Source organism: Odontesthes bonariensis, chromosome 4 (genome assembly GCF_027942865.1).
Source record: "Odontesthes bonariensis isolate fOdoBon6 chromosome 4, fOdoBon6.hap1, whole genome shotgun sequence".
NCBI classification, from domain to species: domain Eukaryota; kingdom Metazoa; phylum Chordata; class Actinopteri; order Atheriniformes; family Atherinopsidae; genus Odontesthes; species Odontesthes bonariensis.
Genome location: NC_134509.1, coordinates 31,876,234 through 31,895,716, shown reverse-complemented (window position 1 = coordinate 31,895,716; position 19,483 = coordinate 31,876,234). Strand labels below are relative to the sequence as shown.

The following is a 19,483-nucleotide window of genomic DNA, read 5'->3' as shown; positions in this document are numbered from 1 at the left end:
TTGATATTTAAAATCATTTTTTTTTTTTAAAAAACATCCTAAATGTGAGGATATCATGGGCGTTATGCAATGACTGGCAGTTCTAATTTATCACGTTTGGATGGTGTCTCATGCTCTAAGCCAAGGATCAGTTAAATGACTTAGCCAACCTTTAAAGCTACTTCTAAAGAAATATCAATTTGAAATTAACAGAAACCAATAAATTTTACTTTACACGATGAAAATTTTCCCTAAACTAATAAGAAAATTTTTAAAAATGCTCTCTTGCATTTCGACACATCTGCTTTTAGGGACAACCGCCCATGGAGGCAACCTTTGAGGAAATCTGTCATGCTGTTCCACTATGATGGCACCTCTGATTTTTCATTTTTCATCATGCCAACTAGTGACAGTGTTAAAATGGAGGTGGAGGGGGGTTGGAGTAAACTGCAGAGACGCAGCAGTTCCCTGAGGAGGAGAGAGGCACAAGAGACTAAAAACCCCAAATAAAAGGGACTACGTTTGGAGACATGAAAATAAATAAATAAAAAGAAAAAACTCCACATTCTTCCAACTGTGGCTGCTTGGAGACAGAAAGTAATCTGGTTACTCCATTGAAATATTCATGAAGCTGTTTAGTCTGCGAGCTGTCCTAACTCAAACTCAGATACTAAATTTAGTTTGACTTGTGTGTTTGTGTAAAGGTATATGTGTGTGTCTGAGAGAAATGGCCGGTTTGTGTGTATTGTTTATGTGTATGTAGGTTAAAAGCTTATATAACTTAATACCTCAGTGTCATGTAAGTGTATTTTAGTGTGCAAATCCCAATGTGGGGCCTACCCTGTGCCTACTGGTTTGACACAGCTTTTTAAGTTTTCATAGAGTGTCGTCTCTGCTCTACGTGTGTGCCTGCATGTATGTGTGAAACTGGCAGAAATCTGCTCATCGTGTGAAAAACTAGGATGTATCCTCTGTATTGTTCCGGATTATTACATGTATGTGCGTATATCATGTCTCTGTGTGTGCATTTTGCTTGGGTGTAATCTTGTGTGTTTGTGTGGTTAAAAAAAAAAAAAAAATGTCTTATCTAAAATTAGAGCAAAAATTGCTGAAAAATGACAGAATCCCATTATGTCTCCCACCTCACAAACACAAAAGCACACACACACGGATAGATGGCACTTGTAGAAAATTTGCAGTACAGTTATATTTACTTTCCGTCTGTACTTTCATCTTACCCCCTCCACCACCACCAAAATGTCATGACCTCACACACATGCTCAGTGTCTGTTTTTTTTTTCTTCTCCCCTCTTGGAAGTAGAGGATGTGCTCATCCACTTCTCTGCTCCAGCCATAGAAAAGAGAAATGATAGTGTTGAGACCCACCCTCTGCAGAGCACGCCTTTGTGGCCACAGACTAAGCCCCGTTGTGCACTCTGACCTAACTTTTGATCGCTGTGTTTTATTCGTGCATCTTTGTCTGATTTGTGGGAGTGATATAGCAAAGTGAGGGCTCAGCTGTCTCCTGTCACTGGCAAGGTGAACGTAATTCTCTGCCATCACGAAGCGATTCATATTTCATGTTTCACTCAGTTAGACCCATGCCTCGAAGATGCTTTGAAGTGGAGATTGGGCCGGGCTGCAGTGTATTCGTTGGACAGCTGAAAATGAAATAAACTACTTCATTCACAAGTTGCACCTTTGGCCTCATTTAAAAGCCCTGTTTTAGCTGAAGCTCTGAACCTAGAATCTGTTTACTCAGAAATACGTGTGTTAATATGCATTTTATTTATTTGCAGTTCAACCAGCCTGAAACAAGTTGATTGACATATTTTTCATTGCTGTTAGATATGTTTGGCTCTATGTTTTATTTTTCTTGTTTGAAATCCTCTTGAACAAAGCAGCTCTAATGAACTCATGTAAGCTTCAAAGAGGCCAGGAAGATGCAGTTATTGTTCATGGATTGTACATTAATCTCTTCAAACCTATTGACAGTGGACCTGTGTTTGAGTACTGCTTTAACAGAGACAAATTAAACGTATAGCTAAAATAACAGTCACAGAAAGTACCATAAAAGGTGACAGGCCTTCATTACCTCCATGATAGTTTTTATTGATATCGGTACTGTGCCTGCAAGGTGGTGAAAATGACCCTTTCCTCAGGTGTCATGTTTTCTATCACTGCCAGTCAGAACTGGACAAATACCCATGATTACTTTCAAGTCATCTTACCTGAATGTTGCTGATTGCACTGTATATTCCCTTTTTCAATGTAGATAGGTTGGTCTTGGTGAGTCTTTGGTCATGTTTTTTCCAGTTTCAGTATGATTTTTAATTTTAAGAACCCTTCTTCTTCCCACCTTTGATATTTCATTGAATTAGCTTCTTACTGCTTGTATTTTTAGAATCCTTCTCCAACTTCTCGGGTTACTTTCTTACTGTATTAGTACCTTGATCGTGTTTTTTTCAACTTTGAAGCCCCACAAGATTCCATTTCAAACTGTGAGACACTTTGTAGAACACCAGAATTACGAATATGTCTGTTTCTGTCCATTTGATTGTTATTTTTCGGCTGGTTTTCTGAGAAGACTCCTCTCCAAGTGTGGAGGTCGAGAAGTCGAGAGCTTGGATAGCTTGGAAAAAAATCAGCCGGTGGGCTGTTCTCACAGAAATTAGCTTGTTATTGTAAAGTGCTGGACTATCTTTGGAGGAGTAGAATATTTGTGTCAAAAGCCTGAAACTTGGCTTATTTTCCAGTACTTTTCTTTTGCACAGCAGTGTAACCCCCACCTCTTTCCCTCTTTCTTAGTACGACAACAGCATTTCTCTGTTCAGCCAGGTACATGCTTCGTGCTCACTTCTCTCTATGGCTCTATGTTCCTAAAGTCATAATTAGTTCCAACACTTGACAAAAGCCTCGGGCTCTCTCTGGCTCCCTCTCTCAATCTGGCTTTATTGCCTTCATTATATTGCACTTACTCAGCCTCCTTTTGTGCTTTACTCAAGTAGACTTCTGATCTAGACCTTGTCTCAAGCTTTTTTCATCTCCTGTCATCTTCTTTTTCTTGTTTTCTGTTTATAGTCCTCTTTCTTGCTCTCTTAACGCCAGCGATCTTGTTTTCTGCTTTTATTATGGCAAAAAAATAATAAAATAAATGTTTTCACTGTCATGAATTGATCAAAAATAGGTCAAATTGCAAAATGCTTTCTCTTTGCCTTCACTCTCTTTTTCTGTTCTGACATACCTAGTTTTACTTGCTTGTGTACCTCTACCACCTCCAATATTTGGCCTTTCACAGGACTCTGCTTTCATCTCAGAAGACTGCACATTCAATCTTAGGCCTCACATGCGTGTACCTGCAAACCAACAGGACACACTTTGATGCTGTCATAGCTTGTGTTAAAAGCCAGCACAGTTTCCAGGACCCAGGGAGGTTTTCTGCACTTATTCTCTTGTGGATTGACACCTTCCTCTACCTGTGTTCAAATGTGTTGCATGTTGTAACACTGTCAAATAAAACTACACACCTGCATGCATTGATATTCATTCTCAGCCATAAACTAATTAATGTGTAAAGATATACAACCAGACTTGTTTCCCATACACAATTAAGATAATTTTACAGAGCATTCCTCTGACCCATTGTGAAAGCATTTCATTATAAATTACACATATTCCAGCTCATTATTCATATCAAGCTCAGCACAGCAGGATCCCAACTGTGTGAGGGGGTGTGAGTTTCTGTCTAGGCTTTCAAAAGGAACAAATTTGGAGGGAGGAGCACAATAGATCAACTGATTGTGCAAGTTAAGATTAAATTACTGAGATGATCACATAAGTTAAAGTCTATATTTTGTAATTGATTTTACTTCTCTTTAATAAAACATGTGCAGTGAGTATTTGTGTTGTTAATGTTTTTGTTTCTGTTGTTGCGTGTTTTTCAGGATGATTGAGTACTCTCTGGACCTGCAGAACATCAACTTCACAGCTATCAGAACAGTGAGGGTGCTGCGACCTCTCAAAGCAATTAACAGGGTGCCAAGTAAGTCGCATACCCCCTTCAGACTGGGTTTAGAATATGAGTCGTATATAAGTTTCATATAAATTAAATAGACATATAGAATATATATATAATTTATTTATATAATTTCTTTTTTTTTCTTTTTTGACGGAGGAAAAAAACTGTCTAAACTTTAATCATGTAATGCCATTTGTGGCACTCAGTCAGAACCATGGACAGTTGCCCAAATTTTACTCATTGAGCTGGAAATATACCAGCTGCGAACGTTTTTATACTTGCTATACTTGCTTCTTCTTTTTTGACCTTGAGTCAATTGGAGTTGTGATTATTTTACTCACATATGTGCCATACTTATCAAAGTTTATCAAATACTCTTAGCTAACTAAACCCAACCATATCAGAAGCACATTGTGTTTAAAGTGAATAAGAAAGGCAGCTTCAGATTGAAAAAAATATGCACAATAGATCATTGGACACAGTATGTAAAAAAATACACGTAAAAATACAAGTATTTTGTGTTTTCAAGCTGAATTTAAAAAATGAACTAAAATGGACTGAGAGGGATTCACTGCAATTTTGATTACAATTCCAAAACTGATCATTAAACAAAAATAAATGTGAAGCACTGACTTAAAAGATCTAAGAGCTCATTGTGAATCACATGTTTTTTTTTTTCTGTGAGTTGTTATCTGAAAGGTGTGTGGGGTTTTTTTGTTTTTTTTTTCTAATCCAGTTTGTCATTAAAATCACATGTTTAAAACTGAAATTTGATATTCCCTGGGTGTATAATGATTTTTTAAGCCATGTTTTCACATCTCTTGGCATACAGGGTGCAAATGTAACAGACCCCATGGTCAGAATAGACACAATACAACATATCATCCAGATTAAAAATAAAACTAACAAAGGAAAAACAATATTTGTAACATTTCTTTCAGAGGTTGACTTTTCATTGGCAGAATTGGATAAATCAGTTTTCTAATTAAGTCCCATGGATAACAAAAAAATATATAAATAAATAATTTTTTTCATTTGCAAAATAGTGAATCTAAACTTAAAGAATCTGATCCTAGATTGATCCGTCATTAGTAAACTGAGATACTTCAGAAATATCTTAAGACCAGATGACAAATATGTTTGAAGTACATGTTAGACCCACAGGACCCTTATAGGCATGCATCCGCCCATCCAACCATTTACTATACCTGCTTTATGCAATACAGCCTTGCAGGGAGCTTAAACCCATCCCAGTGAGAAGCAGGAACACCCTGAACAGGTTCCCAGTCTGTCACAGAGTCATCACAGACACAAATGTGACAAACAACCATGCACACTCACTCTCATAGGAAATTTAGAATCACAGAATCACCTATTAACCTAACATGCAACCTAACCCTGAGTACCAGAAGAGAGACAGACAGATCTAGTGGTAGTCTGTTACAGCACTTTGATTTTACAAAGATTTTTCTTAAAAAAATTAGATAAAAAAATGTATAAAAAAAAAACAAATGAATTTACTTTCCACATTATTATGATGCACGTTCGCATCAGTTATAGAATAGAACACTAAATGAAAAGGAAGAAGTTATTCTGTAGTATGTTATTGATTCATTTGTCATTCTGATTTAGACATTCACCCAAAATCTTGATAAGACTTCAAGTCACTGTCCGTGGGTTTTAGACTTCAGGCAGTGAGATGTCAGTCAAAGGATTCTCAAATAGTCATAAAATTTAATTTACGAACAAAGAAGGTGCTCATTATAAAAGAAAAAAATGAAAGGGAAATGATAAAACCTTCATTAGAATCTGCACTTTAAGCCCATATTTCATCCAGTCTTTTATATAACTGTAACAACTCATATAATCAATAAAATATAGACTTTTGTATCAAAAGTTTAACATTTTAGGGGTGTAAAGGCTGAAGTTTTCAGCTTTCTGCTTCCCATTTGATTTCTTTGTCTTCCATCAAATGTCTGGCAGCCCTGACAGATATCCTTTAAAACAGAACTACTTAATTTTTTGGTCAATTTCATCTTACTGGCTTGACAACTGTAAGGCCATTCGAACAACCTTGATTTCTTACTGAAATACGGTAAGACTCATTAGACTTATCAGCTGGTCAGAATGAGATTTGAAAAAAGCGCCTTTAAAAAAGAAAAGAACTTTAACCCACCCCGATCAAAAAAGGAAATCAGCAAATCAATACGAGCCTTGTAAATGATGTCGGGTCTGCAGATCTATGAATACATATAACAAAGAACCACAACCAATTTGTGCTTAAATTTGTACAAGCACAACAAAGTCTACACACAATTAAGTCAAAGCAGGATAACGCAGCCTCTTTAATCAGAATGTGACGTGCTTGGGGACCTTTAAAATATGCTTGTGTTGCATTTTACAAAGATAAAACGCACAACCAGAAGCAGCCTCTGTACTGTGTTGTGTGAGTGTTTATATTTCCATTGTGCTGACAGATGCCCGCCTGTATTGTTTGTGCACACAACAAATGTTGCAGTACTGACTGTGTGCCACGCCATTATTCATTCTGAAAGAAATGGGATACATGAAAACAGCTCCACTGTCACAAAGCAGACTGCCAAATGCAGCCCAATTGCTCTGTAGTGTTTTTTTTTGTTTGCTTGTTTTTTTTTTTTTTTTTGGCTGTAATTACGCCATTTTGACTGTGTACCTGTTGTCTTTCTGAGCTCGCCTGGTGGTTTACATGAGCCCTTTGGCCTGTGAGGATAGTCAGTGTCATGCTTTCTAAAACAGAGATGGACAGTGCCAGAAAACAAAATTAAATCAAACAGAAACCCCAAACATATGTCATCTCTGTTAAGCCACTACATGATTTTTTGTTACTGATAAATTATTTCATCCTGTATGCGGAAACAAACTCTTCGGAACATATGACTTTTTGAATTCCCCAAAACGTAATTTTGTGCAAAGCCGTTCTAATTAGAAAATAATGATAAAAAAATAAAGAGAAAAAATATCCATTTTGCAGCAACCACTCCATCTTTGAAATGATGAGCATGTGTTTTGAGCTCTCCAGCCCTGTCACAGCGACCCTGGAACTGCTGCTTAGTCTCTGCCCTTTTTGATGGGAACAAACAGAGCTTCCTGCTTGCTGCTTTTTCGTTGATGTTTCTAAATTGTGCTTAGCAGGCAATCATGTTAGGGGGCTACGAGTACTCTCTAAGCTGGATATGCTGGTACTTGAAGTTAATGTTTTTTTGCTTCCTTTATAATTGTTGTTGCTTTATACCTCCCACTGCTCATGAATCTTCCACATAAACAGGAATATATTTTTTGCTTTTTAGAAAGTAGGTGTAGTAGATGTGTTGATGGAGAAATGCATGGTGATGCGTATATGTGGTACTGAACATTAATGATTGTGCATCATTTATAGACGCTTCTTTTTTGTCTTCTGTCTCTTTCTCCCTGGTCTTTGTATAATTACCCATATCTCTTAATAATCTATTCGAAACGAAAGGGTGGTAGACATTTTTGAATATCCTTTTATTTTATTTGTATCTTGCTTCCCCTGCGATCTCTCATGTCTTCTGTCTCCACATCCCTTTTGTTTTTGATTAATTTCATGCTTTGCACCATTCAGTCAGGGTCAGTGTCTAATGATGACTTTCTTCCCCCGTCTACTCTTCTTTCTGATGTCTTCACCTTTTCTTCTTCCATATCCTCCGCATCAGTTCACCTCATTTATCTCTCCCTCTTTCCACAAGCAGAGTCTGAAATCGTTCTTGCACCTCTCTTGGGAGTAATTTGTTCCACTGGGAAAAAACAGACTACACTCATGATCTCCTCCTTTGAATTCTGAATTCTGAAGTCAGAGAGGAAGCGCTGATCAGGAGGGACAGCCAGATCACAACCAGACAGTCTCATCTGGCGTTTATGCATGTTCTCATTTTTTGGTCCACAATGTGATGGTAATGAGAGGGTTTCAATTCTGAAAGCTGTTTTCAAAGCTTTTAATTTTTACAGTTCTTATGTTTGCTCTTGAATCGCAATAAAGAATGAAATAGAAGAAATGAAAAGAGAGAAATAGGGTGAAAGAGCATTCAATATGAAAGGAAAAGTAACGAAATGACTAGAATTCTGAACATGTATAAACTGCCAAAAAGACTGTACAATTCATAATTGTACCCCTACTACCTGGTCTTTCTATGTTCCTACTTTCCTACAATGCTTCTTTAATGAGCTCAGATATAGTCCAAGCTGGCTGGCGTTCTAGTACGGCGTATCACCCATAACCTGTAAAATCCTTTTAACTTTGATCATTGCATGATCTCAAACTATGTAACTTTGCAGACCTTCCAAATTCTAATTGGTAATCCAGATAGAGAAGGTTGCCCAACCTTTGCAAAATGTCTCACAAAACACATGGTTGTTGTTCCAGCCCTTAGCAATCTCTTGCCAAAGTTCAGCCGGAAAATGTTTGTAACAGCAATTGTTTCAATTCTGGAGGGGACTGGCAAACAATCCTGGAAGGCCAGTAGGGGTGTCTGATCAAAGAACAAATTATTTTACCAGACAGGGCATTGATGTCTTCAGTTTTTATCTACCAGAACAGGCTCTTTTTAATTTCAGCCAACATGTACAGGGGTTAGACAATGAAACTGAAACACCTGGTTTTAGATCACAATTATTTATTAGTATGGTGTAGGGCCTCCTTTAGCGGCCAATACAGCGTCCATTCCTCTTGGGAATGACATATACAAGTCCTGCACAGTGGTCAGAGGGATTTTAAGCCGTTCTTCTTGCAGGTGTTATGGAATTATTGTCTTAATTCCCTATTAAGTTTTTGCTTACCTTCCTATTACATCTGATGAGAAGTGAAATAGAGACTTTCAATGTTTGTGCCGGCCGGCCACGTGTTTATTTTCTTCTGCAAAAGAGGTCAATCCTCACCAGTCAGCGTTCGTGGTAAGAAGAGACCCAGAACAAAGGAAATCAGAAGCATTTATACAGAAAGAGGAGGGTTTGGACTTTCAGGTGACACCTGAAAGAACACACCGTGTGTATTCTCCAACTGTCTCCTTGCCACACCCCCTGGGGGAAAGTCTCGCACTTTGGGGAGATGCAGAATCCGGAGACAATGGTCATTTGAATGATTATTGTCAATGTGTTAATCAACAGACATGGCCTGCAGACACTGGGTCTACAACAAGGTGTCTTTTAAAAGACAAGTGGTTAGCAGACATCAAATTTACCATCACATTCCCCTCTTTTGATTCAATTAATCACTGATAGAAGACAAACTTAAGAAAAAATAAAAAGAATAAAATGAAATAATGTAAAAAATAAGGGAAAACAATATCAAAATAGAATTTTAAAAAGATAAAAATTAGAAATCATCAACCACTTTCTTTCAATTGAGTATACCTAATCACTAATAGAAAACAAAACAACCTTAAAGAAAAATAAAAAGGAATTAAAAAAAAATGAAAGGGAACAAAATAGTCATCACTTAAGTATCTGATTATCACTAATTCACACAGATTGAAAAATATATCATCCTGGCGGTTGTCTACAAGAGAGAAAGTAATAATGGGAATATAAAAAACAAACAAACAAAACCAAACCAACACGAAGCAAAACAAAGAAAATAAAAATAAACATTTACAAAATGTTATTATCAAAGTCTGATTTGGTGTCAGGAATGTGAGCAGAGGTTGAATTTTGGTCGGCCTTATTGGCATACACATGAACATACGTGGAGGAGTAAATCATCTTTGTTATGAGCACATCAAACAGCCATTTTAACACGCATGGAATTAAGATGCAGAGCAAAAAGAAAATTATTATTAAAAAAAAACGTGCTGGCCATCCTTGGCTCTAAGATTTTAGCCTAGAAAGTCATTCACTGCTGGTGGGGGTTGAATGGCATCTTGCATATTTTTGATGATGCTGGTAATGTTCTCATATTCATCAGAATGGTTGTCTTCAGTTCCAGAGGTCCGCTTGACCGTCTTAAAATCTACCAGCATGTTAAATTGGGAGCCATGTGGGTCGAGTGACCCATTGACTAAAACTGAGTTGTTTGTGTATACCCGAGCTTGGATATTTAATTCCACACCAATACGTGCCATGGTGTAGTTTGTTGAAACACGTCTAGTTGGCGTTTATTGAGTTGATTCCTTGCGTCGTCCTCTCTGGCGTCTGTGCGTCCTTGCACCATTCGTCCTCGTGTTGTTCATCCTCGGCGTGTGTTCCTCTTTGTCGTTCCGGTTGGCAGCTTGGCTCCTCCTCCGTTGGCTCGGGGATCTTCCTTCAGTGGTTGGCGTGAACCCGCGTCGTTCTCTGCCATCTTCACAGCGGTATCAGTCATCAGAAGGCCCTGGGATGGATCTCGTTACCATTGCTTCCTTCTCAGGCCCTCCACCCCCACTCAGTCGTCAGGCTGGAAGTCATGGCGTGAAGTGGAAGCTGGTGGTGATTTTACCATTCATGATTGATGAAACTTGAAGAAAATCTGAAAATCCTTTAGTGAAAACAGTGTTGGGTTATAGCATTATTCTTCCCCCCTTTTGACACATGGTTCAACCCATGTGTCACTTATGCCAAGTGAGGAAAGAAATGTTTAGGCAGGAAAGATTTATCGTCAGGTCCACATCACACAGCTTCCTTTTCTGTGTGGCACTGGAGCGTCTTTTCCTGTGGTGTGGCGAAGGGCTGTGTTGCTGTAAGAAAGTTGGAAATGGTAACAGGAATTGATACAAAATCAGTGTGTTGGAATGTCACTCTGTTTGCAGCCAGCGGCATCCTCGCCTGCATTTCCTGAAAGAGACAGGATCTGAGTTGTTAGTGTGAGAATAGAATATCAACATCAGAATAGACCTGCAAAGTGGGATGCAAATCTTTAGGTCATCAGCATATTGTAACAAAGTAGTGTCTGGAGAGAAAACAAAGGATTCAAGACTGTCTGAGCGCTTCATTGGCTTTCACAGTATTCTTGAAACAGACGTGTGAATGTATGGCCTCGTGTGCTGAAGTTGAAAGCAAACCAGAATTAGCTTCCTGTGTAAACCTGAAGCCTCAGAGTAGATGTATGAAAAAGTTGACCATTGATACAAATATTGTATTAATTGGCTGCATTACCTGCTTGCAGACCCTGAAAAAACACGCCACTGTGTTGGCTGACACTGTGTTGGCTGATTTTTTTTATCTCTTCTATCTTCTTATCAGGAAATAAAGGTGTGTGTTTTGGAGAATCATCATCTGAGACAATGACTCCTGCTGTCTTAAGAGACTCAAAGAATGGTGGTTTTCCATCGATGGCTTCTTGTTTAACTGAATTACAAAGTTTAAAGTCTGATTTTGGAGTGATGATAACATTTTCACAAACTTTGAAAAACATCATACTTACCGACAGTCCACAGTGACTTGGAGATCTCCTGTAAGGCTGTTTTAGTACAGTGTTTTCTTTGGACAAACAACTAAAGTTTTTTAGAAGTGCTTTTAGTTACCAGCTGGATTTTCCACACAGATGTCACTTTTCCTTTTTTTTTTTTTTTTTTTTTTTTTTCTAGTAAACTCTCTTTGAATTTTGTTCTGTCTTATTATTTCCTGTTCTCTATTCTTCAGTTTTTCTTCTAACTTTGATATGTCTTTTAAACTAAGGGACCCCCTATTGGGAACCCAAACATTTAGATATTTTAACCTTTTTCCCCCCACATTTCTTTTCTCATAACGTCAACAAGTGGCCCCCGCGGAGATGGCGCTATCTCAACGGAAAATCTGCCCCCCATTCCAAATAGGAAGCGTCGTACGACTCACTATTATTTAACTCTTCTCTGCTTCGGTTTCCTTAAGTTTACAAGCAGCAAAAAACTACAAACAAACACATTCACCATTACACATTCACTCTTCTGCTTCGTTTTTCTTAAGTTCACAAGCAGCAAAAAACTACGTTAGACAAACATTTACAACATTTAACGTACAAACACATTCACTCCGGCTTCGTCTTCTTAAGTTTACAAGCAGCAAAAAACTACATTAGACAAACGTTTTACGAACATTTAACATCCTCTGCTTCGTCTTTCTTAAGTTTACAAGCAGCAAAAAACTTTGCCACCTGCTAAGATCATGAGAAATGGAAATGCTAAAACCCAAATTTGAAATAATAATTTAGAAGTCAATATTTCAGTACTCACCAGATGGTTTTTCGCTGATCTATGTTCGTTGGACTTCAGCGGCAACGATTCAGGACAAATACGCGGTTAGCCCTCCCGTCTTAAAAACTAAACAGACGTTCAGAGGCTGAATTATATAATTCAGGACGGCCAATCGCTTCCCGTGTCTTTGCCCCGGACGATTGCGCGTGAATCCTGCCGAGACAACGCCAAATTGTTATGGAATTATTGTCTTAATTCCCTATTAAGTTTTTGCTTACCTTCCTATTACATCTGATGAGAAGTGAAATAGAGACTTTCAATGTTTGTGCCGGCCGGCCACGTGTTTATTTTCTTCTGCAAAAGAGGTCAATCCTCACCAGTCAGCGTTCGTGGTAAGAAGAGACCCAGAACAAAGGAAATCAGAAGCATTTATACAGAAAGAGGAGGGTTTGGACTTTCAGGTGACACCTGAAAGAACACACCGTGTGTATTCTCCAACTGTCTCCTTGCCACACCCCCTGGGGGAAAGTCTCGCACTTTGGGGAGATGCAGAATCCGGAGACAATGGTCATTTGAATGATTATTGTCAATGTGTTAATCAACAGACATGGCCTGCAGACACTGGGTCTACAACAAGGTGTCTTTTAAAAGACAAGTGGTTAGCAGACATCAAATTTACCATCACACAGGATAGTGGCCAGGTCTCTACGTGATGATGGTGGTGGAGGAAAACGTTTCCTGACTCGCTCCTCCAAAACACCCCAAAGTGGCTCAATAATATTTAGATCTGGTGACTTTCATGTTCATCATACCAATCTTTCACCAGTCTGGCTGTGTGTATTGGTGCATTGTCATCCTGATACACAGCACCGCCTTCAGGATACAATGTTTAAACCATTGGATGCACATGGTCCTCCAGAATGGTTCAGTAGTCCTTGGCAGTGACGCGCCCATCTAGCACAACAAGTGGAATGCCATGATATGACAGCCCAAACCATCACTGATCCACCCCCATGCTTCACTCTGGGCATGCAACAGTCTGGGTGGTATGCTGACATTACCCTGGATACCGTGGCTCTTGATACATCACAAAGACTTGCCGTCTTGGTCACAGATGCGCCAGCAAGACGTGCACCAACAATTTGTCTTCTTTTGAACTCTGGTATGTCACCCATAATGTTGTGTGCATTGCAATATTTTGAGCAAAACTGTGCTCTTACCCTGCTAATTAAACCTCCACACTCTGCTCTTACTGGTGCAATGTGCAATTAATGAAGATTGGCCACCAGGCTGGTCCAATTTAGCCATGAAACCTCCCACACTAAAATGACAGGTGTTTCAGTTTCATTGTTTTCATTGTACTTTTAAACCTCCCATTGTGTTAGCGTTTCCTTAAGATGCGACGCCTAGAGGATAAAAACACAGTCAATCCTCTCTTTTTTATGAGTCTAAACCATGTTTACTGGTGTGATCTGGCAGTTCTGCTTTATTTAATCACAGGGTTATCTTCATTGGATTTGTTTATCTGTTGTAGAGGTGAAGGAAAAATGTTGGAAAAAACCGCCATGAAGGAGACACCAGGGTGCTTCCTTTGTGGTTTGAATAGCATCATTTCACCCAGGACACAGCATTTGTGTTAGTGAAAGTTCAAAAGATAAAGAAGAAGAGGAGAATGGGAAAAAGACTTATTCAACTTCCATGCTTGAAACAGGAGGGTTTTTTTTCCCGATGAATTCTATTTTTTCTGTATTGTTTTTTTTTTTTTTCATGATTTTTAAACTATGCTGATAACATGGGTATATGCAGCGGTATGATTTAGCCTGAGCTGTCTGGATCTCAGACAAGACAGCGTTATTATAAGGGCACCATTGTACTGAACAGTCACTTCTGTTACTGCATTGCTTGTTTTAACTGCAACCTGAAACATTTATATTGCATTTTAGATGGTGTTATCATCACAGCAGCATAACTTATAACTCATACCTTTTGCGTGAAAAAAAATTATGTCTTGTCAGAGCAGGAGAGGCAGAACTGTCCCAATAAGTTAAGAGAGTATGGGAACAAGCAGAAGCAAAGCCAGCGGCATGTCAAAATATCTTCTGAAAAATCAGTGTAACCTTTAACCAAAACCTCTGGATGGCAGTGGATAAAATATTGAACTTCCTAATGATCCATTATCAGTACCTCATATCAGCATTTATCTGGTGAGTGTTGGCTCAGGAAAATCTCTGTATCCCTCTTGAACTAGAAATCAATAACTCACTTAAGCTTTATTAACAAGACAATTATCGATATAACTTTTAAAGTGTTGGGTTATTTTGTAAGGTAACGTCCACAGTGACCGCTGGATAAAAAGGTCAGTATTATAACAAACACTGTTCATATTGCACTAGCATCTCTTCCAAAAGCCAGTTATTTCTCTCCTCTTTATTTGTTGGATGATTAAAGAAGCAATTCTCTCCTTTATTAAAGACAATTTACCACAGAGCTCATCTCAGGGGTAATTTAATCTCCGTGCTGTGGGAGATACACCATCACAGTCATAGAATGGTTTCACTCATGCAAACCCACACATAGAGAATAACCGATCCACTTTTTCTTGGGTTGCAATACGATTCTGATAGATGAATTTTGAAATGTGTCGATGCAGTCATATGGGGACATTACCTTGTTTTAGTTGCAAGAGGCCACAGCAGCATGAAAACGTCACATAAGAATAGAAAAACAAGATAATAGATGAGAATAAAAAATATAAAAAAGTATTAACAACAGTTTTATTACAAAGTCAACAGTCTAAAAAGAAGGATTATATTTGGTTGAAATGTTTCATTTTATGCATTGTTTGTGGTGGTAGTGGTATTATGGAAGGTTGCATGAGGTCTTGGTGAAACCACACAGTACTGTTTACTATACCATAGCAATACTCACCAGTATTTATAGCTGTGTTCATATTTGAATCAGATGGTCACATTAGGAGCAACGGAATGATCCTCTTTCACATCCCTATCAGCTGCAGAGCTTCTCCTTCCTCTCCGCCACTGTGAACAGACAGATATCTTGTCAGCTACCACATCAACTTTAATTAGATCATCCAAAATTAGGAGCAAACGCCATACTCTGAGCATGATGTTACAGTGCAGTGTGACAGACTGCAAAAGGAAAAACACTAGTTTGTTCATAAAGTTTCAAGACACTTTTAACCACCTCTGTATTTAACGGTTAAATCCAGGGAGAATCTTTGACAGTTGGTAGCAGTGTTATTCGTTGAGCCTCCTTACGGCCATGTGTGAGTCTGAAGGCGTTGTGTTGCTAGACAGTACAGTCTGTGCATTTGCTGGATGTTAGATAAAGCCTACCAAGGTTCACGATGACAAGCTTGCATTTGCCTGTACTGTATGTCTGTACGCCTTGTTCCATGTGTGGATCTGGACATGAATCACTGACGTAAGTCCAATATTCAATCTGTGAATGACATCGTTGGAGCCTGATGCTGAACTTTGATCGGATTGGTCACAAGTCTGCCCACTGACGATGTACCTTCAAATACACACACTCCAACTCCAACTCAGCTCCAAAGCCGAAGCCACAAAATCTCATCTCAGAATGACCAAGTGACTGCACACACTCTCATCTGAGGATGTGTGTAGTGAGTCAGTTAATGGTGCTAATGGAAATTATTCACGTCTGGCTCCCACTGGTCACAGCTTAAAGGCTTGGGTCTGTTTTCTGCATTACCTAAAGCCCCTTTGGGAGACAGTGTATTAGCAGCCAAGGTAACGGTCATCAGCACATTCTCTCTCTGTCGCCTTATTTTCATTTGCATACTGTTTACTCCCTCTTCTAATCTAGTTTGAACTTTCCTCATTTTTTTTTTTGCTCCAAATGTTTCTCTCCATCCATCTGTGGCTGCTCCCATAGACAACTGTGAATGTTTCTAATGATTAAAGTTGCATTTTATTTAAAAGAAGCATCCGCTTATACGTTCAGTCAAAACTTCAAATCAAATAGCCAAACTAATAATATTTTCACAAGAAAGAGATTTTCATTTGACTTTTTAAATGGGACCATTTTGAATATTTTAATATCAAAGTAAATGTTAAACTTGATAGGCTAATGTTTGAGTGATGAACAGTCATAAACTGTTGTTTCATCTGCTCATCTTGGCTTTTTTCTACGTTATTTTTTCCTTGTACCTTTATAGCATTTATGGTGCTTCTTTGGTATATTGCTTGTAAACAACTGTTGATAAATTGTTGAATTTTCCCATTAGGGTGTCTTGTTTGATACTCCATCGCTGTAAGCTGCTACTGACTTCAAACAGACTTTACCAGAGTGAGATGTGTGTTTCAACATTCTCAAAGGAAATCAAGTGCTCTGGTATTTAATACCTGGCACCAATACTGCCTGCGTTAGACTTCCACTGCAGTTTAGCTTAGGGACATTTTGTTAGATTCACATCAGTTCATTTGATTTAACAGGTATTTAGCACGTTTGGTAAGGCAATATTCACAGTGGGGCCAAAACTAAGTTATACACAGAGATGCCCAAAAAAAAGATTATTTCATAGATTTCTTTCTATAAAGATGTTTCTCTGACTGGCTCTTAGGGCAAACATTTTATTTTTTTTTATCTAGCTCACAACCAAAGATTCATGAATTATTAACATTAAGAAAAGCAATCTCAGCCATGCATTGTGTTCACCAAAGGTTATGTGGTGCGTTTATACCAAGAGGATGTAAGAGGAAGAAGATTTTTTTTAGCCAACAAAATGAAAATCTCCTTCAAAGTGGGATTTACTGTATATTTCTCATGAGAAATATTTTCCATGGAAATTCATGGAAACTTTCTCTTTAAAGGCTGATTTAAGTACCTCTGTCCTCTGCTTCTTCAAAATGAAACATTTGGAAGTCATTGGAACATTTAGTAAGATCCCCGAAAGGAGGTCCATGGAATCGCTGCTCTGTTATCCCTGATTAGACAGCAAAACTCTGCAAAAATCTCTTTTACAGGTCGAATTTAAGGCCTTGTAGAGAACTGAGCTAAAGTAATGGGCCATTGGATCATAATAAGGATGGAGATTCGTGATTTATTGGCTAATTATGATAATACGATGGTTTATATGGAAATAGACTGTAATTTGTTTAAGTTCAGCCTGAGGAAAATAATGAAAAACTTGAAAATAATTCTGAATAAGAGAAAGCCAAAATATTTAGATCCTTAAAGTATGATAGTATTGTGTTCACAGATGTGTCCTTGTGTATTTTATTTTTTTTCATTTTTTCCAAAAGTGGGCCCTCAAGACTCTTTTGTTTCTTGTAGCATTTTACATTTAAAACAGCACATTGTATTAATACTCAAGCCTTACACAAAGAGCTATAAAAGGTAAGAAAAGCTCTGCGGCGAACAGACTTTTGCATTTATGAAGATGGTAATTTGATATGAATCAAGCACTTCAATGTCGTTTCTGAAACTGAACCTTCCAAACTGCCCAGATCACAACCTGATTAATCAATGGACACACTTCAAAGGACATCCCTTGAATTGTGGTTTTGTTGTGTTTTCTGGACTGTTCGGTCACTGTTCATGAAAGATGGAACAAAGCATTGTCCATTAAAGTCAGATTCTGGCTTGGAGCAAATGTTCTGCCACTAGTAATAAATCTTTCAAAGAGCAACATAAATGCTGCTGTTGTTGTCTGATCTTATGTTTATCTTATGTTTATGTTTATGCATGTTTATGCACTCAACTGGGGTCCGTTTCACAAAGCAGGTTCAACCAACTCTGAGTCTATTCCTGATCTCTGAGTTGATCTACTCTGAGATAGAAAACCCTGAGTTTTCGGTTCCAGAAACGCTGATTTGAGTGAGGTTAATCAACTCTGAGTAGGTTCACCTTGAGTTTTGCGCGTGCACCACAACTTTAAAAAGCCAGCATCAATGGAGCCCCGATTCGACGAGTCACCATGGCAACGGGGAAGAGGAGGGGCTACGTTTTTCACCAACCTCGAATTGGAAATCTTAATGTGCTCATACGACGAGTTTCAATACGTTTTTAGAAATAAGTGCAACACCGTTGCAGCAGCAAAAGTGTAAGTTTAAATGTACAGTGCACAGTGAAAATGAGTACACCCCTGTTGAAAAGTAACATTTTGAACAATATTTTAATACACACACAAGTTATTCCCAAAACGTGCATAGAGTAAGTTTAATACAACATCTGTTCAGCTTACAACAGAAAAGAAAGGTCAATAATATAACTTAGATGACATATTTGTCCATTTTTGTGAAATTATGCTGGTGCAAAAGTGAGTACACCCCTATGTTAAACTCCCTGAGAATGGGCCGTGTTGGCCCGAAATGTCATGAAATGAAAAGGCATTAAAAGGGAGGTCATCGTTGTGCGTTTCATCCTTGCCTTACATTGAAATTTTACATTTTGAGTCTGCACCAGGCTAAAAGAGACGTGTGTGAGATTTGACTGAAATCCTATGGAGAGTATCATGATCTGCTTCAGTAGTCACAGTACATGTTGACAAGCATGTTTCTTTTGGTGAAATTCAGCTTCCTACTGTTGATGGCATCCATACAGCCCCAAACCATGTCACTCCCACTACTATGCTTGACTTTAAGCATGGGACACTTTTCTTTGTACAAATCACTTTTTACCACCACACATGCTTGACACCATCTAAAGCAAATTTGTTTATCATTGTCTCATCAGAGACAAACAAACTAAGGATATGGATTGCTGGAACCATGTCCTGTGATCTGACGCACAACGATGACCTCCCTTTTAATGCCTTTTCATTTCATGACATTTCGGGCCAACACGGCCCATTCTCAGGGAGTTTAACATAGGGGTGTACTCACTTTTGCACCAGCATAATTTCACAAAAATGGACAAATATGTCATCTAAGTTATATTGTTGACCTTTGTTTTCTGTTGTAAGCTGAACAGATGTTGTATTAAACTTACTCTATGCACGTTTTGGGAATAACTTGTGTGTGTATTAAAATATTGTTCAAAATGTTACTTTTCAACAGGGGTGTACTCATTTTCACTGTGCACTGTAGTCCTTTGCAATCACAATAATATTATAGGGAAACTGCTTGAATGGTAGCCCATTCATTTATTTCATTTAGGTGCAATCCCGCAGGGGAGAAGCGCTCTTGGCAGCAGTTTAAGATGAAATATAAAAACATTGTTCAAACAGGTGAGACCTCGGCATGGAGGTACCTCATTTTGATCATGTTTTACACTGTAAAATAAATATTAAGTGGCTATTTGACTGTGCAGTTATTTTATTCCCAACATAATGCTGTTTTCACACACATAAACTATGTCTTCT

At 38.3% G+C, this 19,483-nt stretch overlaps 1 protein-coding gene across 1 annotated transcript in view; it reads left to right on the top strand.

Moving 5' to 3' along the window:
- Positions 1-19,483, top strand: part of LOC142378949 (voltage-dependent T-type calcium channel subunit alpha-1I-like) — a 158,818-nt gene that overhangs the window by 25,160 nt on the left and 114,175 nt on the right. The window contains exon 3 of the mRNA XM_075463966.1: positions 3,924-4,021. Coding sequence (XP_075320081.1) covers positions 3,924-4,021 — 98 coding nt within the window. The remainder of the gene's footprint in view (positions 1-3,923; positions 4,022-19,483) is intronic.